The sequence below is a fragment of the Piliocolobus tephrosceles genome, chromosome 2 (assembly GCF_002776525.5).
Source record: "Piliocolobus tephrosceles isolate RC106 chromosome 2, ASM277652v3, whole genome shotgun sequence".
In the NCBI taxonomy this organism is placed as follows: Eukaryota; Metazoa; Chordata; class Mammalia; order Primates; family Cercopithecidae; genus Piliocolobus; species Piliocolobus tephrosceles.
This window is the reverse complement of record NC_045435.1, coordinates 43,143,519-43,152,335: the sequence shown is the minus strand read 5'-3', so window position 1 is coordinate 43,152,335 and position 8,817 is coordinate 43,143,519. Positions and strand designations below refer to the sequence as shown.

Sequence of the window (8,817 nt, the reverse complement as noted above, 5' to 3'; positions counted from 1 at the left end):
ACAGAAAAATCCACGGGAAAATTTCAATATATACAATGTTTGAAAAGAAAAGTAGGGGTACAGCCATTATAGAAAACAATATAGAAGTCCCTGAAGAAATTAAAAATAGTAGTACCATATGGCCCAGCAATGCTTCTTCTGGGTATGTACCCAAAAAAGATGAAATCATCACCTCATAAAGATACCTGCACTCCCATGTTCATGGCAGCATTATTTACAATAGCCAAGATATGGAAACAACCCAAATGCCTATCAATGGATGAATGGATAAAGAAAATATGATTATATCCATATACATAAAAGATATAGAATATTATTTAGCCTTTAAAAAGGAGATCGTGCCATTTGCCATAACATGCATGGGGCATGATGAAATAAGTCAGACACAGAAAAAAAAATTGCACAGCTTCCCTTATATGTGGAATATTAAAACAGAACAAAGAGCTACAATACAGAGATAGAGAAAGGAGCAGTGGTTCCCACAGGCTGGGAGCAGGGAAACTGGTAAGCCAAAGGATATTAAATATATGTAGGCTGAGCAAGCCTAGAGCTCTAAGGTACAGCATGAGGAATAAAGCTAATGAAATGGCATTGTACTAGGAGTTTTTGTCAAATAAGTAAATTTCAGCTTCTCTTGTCACCACAAAAAGTAACTGTGAGATGACAGATATTAGTCGGCTTCACTATGGTAACCATTTTACTATCTGTATGTATCCCATAACATCACGTTGTAAACCTCAAACATAATAAAATTTTAAAGAAAAATGGAGTACAGCACATAACAATAGCAAGAAATAGTATGGAAAACATGCTAATAAATTTGAATATATAAACAAAATACACTATACATATATACAGATATGGCTAGGTCTTAAACTAATTAATGAAAAATTGGAGAAAACATTATTTATAGCACAGTATCGTTTATTTAAAATTTTTAAAAAGCATACACCATACATTTTACTGGTGCGTGTGCATTTTACTGGTGCGTGTGATGGGGTGAGGAGTGAGAAGAGCACACCCACAAGGACCCAAGGGCACCAGCGCTCTGAACGAGTTAGCGTTTCCCATTCTGTGTCCACTGGAACAACCAGGTTTTGGAAGCTTCTAGGCAGAGCCCACAGCAAATGCTCACTGGATTCCATGGGTTCCAAAGTGCCTGAGTGTGTGCTTCCCTGGAGGACACACCAATGCTGGAAGAGACAGTGGTAGGCCCCACAGGGTGGCCAGGGATGCAGGGATCCTGCTGAGGGTCTTTGCTGAGGAGGGGCAGAGAGACTCCTGGGCTGGAGGGTGGCACAGGTGCCCAAACACCGAACCTGGAGGCCTGTTCTAACTGAGCGCTTCTACAGGGTGGATTGAGCTTAAATAAGCTCATTTTACAAGGTTGCATGCATGCATATTGAGGACTTACAGTAAATCTACTAGAGGGCTGGCCCAGGACAGTCTGGGGAGGAGAAAAGGTGCCAGTATCAGGGCTGAAGGGCAAACAGAAAAACAAGAAAGTAAAGAGAAATAGCAAATAGTGGGGCATTGCATGAGTCCAGGAGGTGTACTCTGTACTGAGGAATAGCAAACAACTTACATCTGAGACTCTTCACTAAAAGTCCACAGCTGACTGGGCTCCGCCAGACACGTGTCTGATTGTCGGGTGGGTCTGGAGGGCTGACTAGCACTCAAAGAGGCGGCGGCGGGCCCTGCAGGGTGACCGGGAGCAGGAGCGGGAGCAGCCGGGGTCCAGCTGAGAATCTTCAATGGGGGAAGGGGGCAGAGGGCGGAGCTCTGAGCTGCAGCAGGGCAAAGGCACCCAAATACTGAACCTGGAAGCCCATTCTGAGGGAGGGGCTTTGCTTGTCTTCAAGTAGGGAGCTCCTCTGGATGGCCCCCCTATGACAGCCCTGGGGGCTGAGCTGGCTGGAGTCTGGCAACCCACCTGGGGACAGTGGCTGGAGGTGGCCTCGCCCAGAGTAGGAGAAGCCAAGGAGTAGGTGGGTGGGAATCTCGTGGGGAAAGGAAATAGGTTGGGGGCCAAGGCAGCCAGGTATCGACTTCCTATGAGGGGGTCAAAACTGGAGGCACCCCTCCAATATAGCCACACTGAAGGCACCAAGGCAGCTGGAGGGAGATAACCCATCCAGAGATACCCACCATGGAGCACCCACGGGTAAGCCCAGAAGGCTGGGTAAGCTTGTGGGGAAAATCCCATGCAGGAGTAGACAACACAGGAAGTCCCCACAACAGGCCAGAGGGCCAGGTCAGTTACACGCTGGGCTCCCAAGCAGGTACAGGAACCATAGGCAGAGCCCACGGCCACCCAGGGGGTTGCGGTTGCCAGAGTCCCGTGGGCTTCCTCAGAGGCCTGGAAGGCACAGCAGACCTTCTGCTCTGCTTGTTTCTCGGATGCACCTGTGCCCATCTTAGATAAGCCGTACTCTTCAAAGCCCCGAAGTGTCTGGCAAGTGCACTCCTCCGCAAGCCGAGGCCACACGTACCTCAGGGGGCTCCTGGTATCTGTGGGGTGAGCAGACAGCCAGTCAGAGGGCAGGGAGACCAAGTCGCTCAGGAGGGGACAGGAGGAGGGGGACAGCTGGCGGTGAGGTGATAGAAGAGCCAAGGTCAAGGCGTCTCCAGGGAGGATGAGGAGCAAGGTGTCCTGGGTAGGAATGAGTGACCCCTGCAGTGGAGGGGTGCACAGCAGCCACATGAGGCATTTTCTAGGGACATCAAAACAAGTTTCAAATTCGGTTCCTCATGTTTCCCTCTATGCAAGTCACAGAGACCAAAGACTGGAGAGTACGGATGGCCAAGTCTGTTGGAGACCTGCTGGAGGGAGTGTTAAAGATTCAGCAAAACCCCCAAGCTGACTGATGAAGAAAGAGCAAAGCCAGAAATCCACAGGGGCCACCCCAGTACGGGGGCTGCTGAAGGGGCAGAGAGGTCCCGGAGCATTTCATCTTGACAAACACTCGCCCCACAAGGCAGGACCTCCCAAAACATTTCCTGCAAAGGATGCAGTGTCTGAACACAAGGCCTGACTGCCAGGTTTCTCCTGGAGTGTTCTGGAAGTTCTGAACGGCATATTCAGCACCCATACCTGACACAGTGAGGACACGATGGAAAGGTAGTGAAGAGATAATCAAAGGCCCAGCGTCCAGGAGAGGGCACGCCAGGTAGCACCAGCTGTTTTTCCCCAAAACGAAGGTCTCCCAGAGGAATCTTCTTGAAATTTGGAGCTGTTTCTGAAATCAGAACTGGTGCCCAGTATATGCTTTGACTGTCTTAGGTGACATAGGTGACAAGGGTGTGGCATAGAGAGATGGTGGAGTGGTCCTGTGGCCAGGAGAGGACACCCCCAGCCCCAGCATCAAGAAGCATAGGCTGGTGTGGTCAGGACCCCTGGGGTCCTGAGGGCTGGGGTCAGGGGCAGCATGGAATGGAAGAGGCTGAGACACAGCTGACTGGAAGCACCCCACAACCTCCAGCCAGGTGAACAAGGGGACTCTATATGAGAAAGGAACCAGCCAGGTGTCTCCAGAGTCCTTTTGGCAGAACCTAGAGGGATGCTGCCCATTGAAGTCAGGAGCTGAGCAGATAAGGACACTGGGAAACCTTTCAGGGTACAAGTGAGGGCAGGGAGGGACTTCCTGGGGGCAGGGACAAGCAGTCAGATCATGAAGATGCCCCGGAGTGCCTGCCAGGACCCTCAGGGTGGGCACGACAGGGAGCCTTTGAGAAGCTGCTCTACCAGCTTCATGTTTGAGGAGCCTCTCTAGATCAGAGGGTGGACCACAGATGGAAGAAACCTGGCCCAGAAAAGGAAGAGAAATGGATGTAAGGAGAAGGAGAGGAAGGTGCCAGGCAGATGCTCAAGTTTCTGTCTTGAGCGACTGGGGTGTGCCAAGGAGCTGTTCCTGGTTAGGTCTGTGTGGGTGAGTGGGTCTGGTGTATCTCTTCTCTCCTCCACCAAGGCAGAACACAGTCACAGGGGAAACTGGAGATCCGACAGTAGCACTACCCCTCCTCTCTGCCACAGGGGCGGGAGGACAGGTTTAAGGGAAGAGAGCACCAGCGCTCTTTCTTCTGGCTGGGGTCCTCGACCATGGGAGGTGCTCAGGTGTGGCCTGATACTCTGAGATGGAAGTTTGGGCAGGGTCAGGGCAGGAGGCCTGTGTGGTTAAAGCAGCATTCATTTCCTCCCAAATGGGCAGAGGACCTGGGGTGGAGGAGAGGCCAGTAGCCCCAGGAAGGATCTTCTTGAGGGACCTGAAGGACACATAATGACAGCCAGTGACAAGAAAGGACTTTAGTGTTTCATAGATGCCTGCAGGAACAGAAGCTGAGGACCAATGGGAGGAGGCCCAGCTGAGATGCCCACAGGACAGATGTGGACCACTGACCAAATGGGCCACCCAGAAATTTGAGGCAAAACACCCTGGCCCCAGACTGCAGGAGCAACTCCTGGAAAAGGGAATGCGCTGAGAAAGTCTCAAGCGCCCAAGGTTACCCATACTGAGGAGGAAATTCCTCTTCCCCAACTGCCCAAAGGTGGCCTCTAGATGGAAAATCAGTTCAGTTCTGGAAAAACACACTACATTGTATGTACTTCTGGTCTGTGATACGCGTACCCTTGCAAGTTCAGAGCATACTCTAGAGCAAGCTTGTCCAACCTGCGGCCCAGGACAGCTTTGAATGTGGCCCAACACAAATTCCTAAACTTTCTTAAAACAGTACAGAATTGTTTTACAACATTTTTTTTTTTGTAGTTCATCAGCTATCTTTAGTGTCAGTGTATTTTATGTGTGGCCCAAGACAATTCTTCTTCTTCCAATGTGGCCCAGAAGCCAAAAGATTAGACAACCCTGCAAGAGTTAACATGCACAAATGCCTAGTCAGTTTCTCAAAAACTTAAGTAATATAGTGGAGAAGGCCCTTTGTGCAAGATACCAAGACCAGAAAATATAGACAGATAAAACTGGCTATTTAAAAACTGAATGTCTGGTTAAAAAAAAAAAAAAAAAACCCACAAAATTATCATGTTCAAAATCAAAAGACAAACCACAGAATAGAGGGGATATCTCCAACATGTGGCAGACCAGAGCTAATCATGTGTCAGATACAGACAGCGCTTGCTAGTCCACGGCAGGTAAATAAGACCCCATCAACAATCTTGCCGGAGGGCAACCACAAGCAAGCCACAGAATAAGCTACACAAAACCATGTAAAAATGTTCCACTTCACCATGTTTTAAAAAAAAAATCAAACTACAAAAATGGAACTTTGATTTTTACAATTAATTTGATAAAGAATAAAGCCCTATACTGGCTTTTCAAAGGATATGGAGAAAAACATGCTGGTTTTGTTGTTTACTCCTTGGGGGTCCAACTTGGCAACAGGTATCAAATTCAAAACCCAATTTCCTTGTCCGAAGAAGCCAGACTGCCTTCATCTGGGTCCCCTAGGGTGCGCCTAGGAGCAAAATGTTCAGGACGCCGGTCCCCGGGGCAGAACAGAAACCACATTAATCTGGGCCTCTACCCACACCTCGCAGCTGCAGCGGGTGGAGGGATGATTCTGCGAGGCGGCAGGCCGGAGGGTCCTGGGCTTGGCTTTTAGGGGACGGGCTGAGCCCGAAGCCGAGGGAACAAGTTGGAGAGAGCTGTCTCATAGGGTGGGTCCGCCTCGCCAGGCGGACACTTTCAGGCCTGTTGAACTGCAAGAGAAGCAGGGAAGGGGCGGGAAGGAGGAGAGGGGTGATGCCAGGAGTTGGGTGGGAGAAGGCGGAGAGGATGGTGTCAGAGAAGGTCCTCAGGCCCTCGCCCCACCTCCTCAGCCATCCCATTACGCTTTGTTCTTTCTCGCGACTTACCTACTTGGTCTTTCTAGAACGTTTCTTTCCAGCGAAGTCCCTGAAGTGGTTGAGGTTCGTCCATAGAGTTGAAATACTCTCGCAAGAGGTCCTGGGGCTCCCTAGGCGTTACTGTCCCCGGTCCAGGTGGCGGCAGGAGTCCACTGGAGGCTCCAGGTTCCAAGCGGCCCAGGAGCGCAGTCCCCCGGGCTTTTACGGGAATACGCGCAGCCGCGAGGCGGGGCCTGGGATCCTGGCGGTGGTCAGAAGAGGCCCCAGGACTCAATCAATCGCCAAGGTGTAGACGCCGGTGGGGTTGATTGGGTCAGCGGCTTATCCCAGAAATGAAAGTGGAACTCAATTGTATTGAGGGCTACCCCGAAGAGCGCAGAGGTGTTACCAGGGTGTGAAGACGTTCCACTCTCTGGGTGGGAGGCAGCGGGGAGGAGTCCTGGAGGCGGTAGCTTTCGGTGGAGTCTGCACTCTGGATGGGCCCCAGCCGAGCTGGGGGAGTGGAGCTGACGGGAGAGGGGACAGGAGGCCCACAGGGCCAGAGGGGAGGTTAGTGAGGCTGGAGCAGAGTGAACGTTTCGGGGAATGCAGAGCCAGACAGTCGAACGGCTGTGCCTTCCGCCTTCCAAGGCCCTGTGGATAGGGCTCCCGTCTCTGTCCCGGGAGCAACGCGAGCCATTGCAGAGTTTTCATCAGAAGCAGTAGTGTGCTCAGCTGGGGCAGATCCTGCGTTTGCCGGGTCCGAAGCTTAAACAATTGGGCCATCCCACAGGAAGAGAAGTCAGATGTTCTGAATGTGCATGTTCCTTTGAGTGCGGTCATTCGGGTATGCAGCTCTCAGTACCCCTATACTCTGACGTTTAAGGGGAGCTTCCTCTGTGCTAGGCTCTGTTCTGAGCACCTCGCACGCATTCTCTCATTTCATCCTCACACCAACTTGGGAGACCCACGTTAATGCAATCAATGGGATCCAGAAAATCCAGTTGCTTATAGAGCGGGTGACAAGAAGCCCCAAAGTAGACATCGTAAAATGCATGCAACGCTACTGATTGTCCCAGATGACCAGCAGCGGTCACTTCTCTGAGAGCCCGGCTGCCTCTGGGTGCTGATAGCATTGCACCTTCCCTGCCGTTCAGCCCAGAATGGTCATGACCCCCTATTGTCCACAGAGACTTTAATATTCCTTCTTGCTTTCCTTGCTTTTTCCTAGACCTCTGAAAATAGTCCATGCATTAACATTCAGTGTTCTTCAATTAACCATTTGAATGTTCCATACCGGAACCTTGCCCAATACACTTTCCTTGGTTCTTCAAAATGGATCTTGCCTTGAGTCATATTTTGCCTGAGACCACTCTTACCATATATGCTTTTTGTTGAGTTGTTAGTATTACTGTCAGTATTCATCTTTTTAAAAATTTGTTTGAGACAGAGTTTCCCTCTGTTGCCCCAGCTGGAGTGCAGTGGAGCGATCATAGTTCACTGCAGCTTCAAACTCCTGGGTGCAAGCAATCCTCCCACCTCGGCCTCCCAAAGTGCTGGGATTGCAGACATGAGCCAACAGGCCTGGTCAGCACTTATCTTTCCATAAATAGCTTTACTTAATTCATATTTGTTTTCCTTACATTAGTGAATCAATAGCTATATTCTCCCTCCATGAAAACAATGTTCTTAGCACCATTTAAAAAATATCCTTTCATATTTCCCTTATATTAACACCCTATATTAATGTTGGGAATATTACCTTGATCTTGTTATATCATTTTTAACCCTTACTTATTTAGACTAACAGCTTTCACTAATGACTGTGTTCACTGTTGCATTTTGACTTACACAATTTCTTTCTTGATTAATTTCCTTTAAAATTTTGATTCTATAATTTCTATAATATATAATTCATATAATTCTATAATTTATATTCTGTTAGTCACTCTATGAGGAAAGTTTGGAAAGTTTTTATATGCAAAAGCATAGTTCATTCTCAATTTTGATTGACAGTTTGGCTGGGTATAGAATTCTAGGTTCAGAGTTACTTGATCTTAGCACTTGGAAAATAATGTTTAATTAACCTCTTGCCTCACTTTTGTTGCTGAGAACTGTGATTTTTATCAGAATCTTTCTTTATAGTTCCTTTTCCCATGTAACTAATATAAATTTTTCTTCATCCTTTCATATTTTGACATGTCCTTGGAATGTAATTATGATTTGTTTTTATTATATGGTGGTTTGTTCTGCTACACACTTGGTATGACCTTTCAATTTGAAGATTAATTTCTTTCTTCAGTTTTAATCACCTCTAACATTCATTAAGTTGATTAATGATTCACTAGTTTCACCAAAGAAAATCTGTTTCTGACACTTATAATGGGATTAAGCCAGAAATATCCAAGAAATCTTATAGAAGAATAAATTGGAGGACTTACACTTCCAGATTTTAAGATCTACTATAAAGCGACAACAAATAAGTTAGCAATAGCCAAATAGATTAATGAAACAAAATAAAGGGTCCATGAACAGACCCACACAAAATTTTCAACAAAGGGGCCAATGATTCAATATCTAAATGAAGTGCTTCTCAATGAATGTTGCTGGAGCACATGAATATCCATATCAAAAATAAATAGATCTCGTCCCCTCATGCATCACATCATAGGCAAAATTCATTTGATGTGGGTCATAGACTTGATTTTACTTTTAAAATAATAAAAGACAAAATAATAAAGCTTCTAAAAGAAAAATAAGAATATTTTCATTATTTTGATAACTGTACTATAGTTCCATGAGATAGTAAAATTAGAGAAAGCTGGATGAAGAGTATACATAAATTCTCTGTATTATTTTTTACAACTTTTCTGTAAATCTAAAATTACTTTTAAATAAAAGGTTTCAAAAAGGCATAACTTTATAACTTTGAGACAGGCAAAGATTACTTAAATAATAAACAAAAAAGGTAACCATAAAGG

General features: G+C 47.1%; 1 protein-coding gene across 1 annotated transcript; it reads right to left on the bottom strand.

Annotated features, from left to right (window-relative positions):
• Positions 1–906: 906 nt before the first annotated feature.
• Positions 907–6,011, bottom strand: C2H3orf56 (chromosome 2 C3orf56 homolog). The gene is made up of 2 exons (XM_023211236.2): positions 5,867–6,011; positions 907–2,511 (listed from the first exon to the last, which is right to left on the bottom strand). Exon 2 carries the CDS (start codon positions 2,414–2,416, stop codon positions 1,670–1,672), a length of 747 nt encoding a protein of 248 aa, XP_023067004.1. The 5' UTR covers positions 2,417–2,511; positions 5,867–6,011; the 3' UTR covers positions 907–1,669.
• Between the last annotated feature and the right edge of the window lie 2,806 nt (positions 6,012–8,817).

Bases quoted from the DNA above. Each gene is read 5' to 3' on its own strand.
- C2H3orf56 (XM_023211236.2), bottom strand. From the start codon at position 2,416: ATGGGCACAGGTGCATCCGAGAAACAAGCAGAGCAGAAGGTCTGCTGT.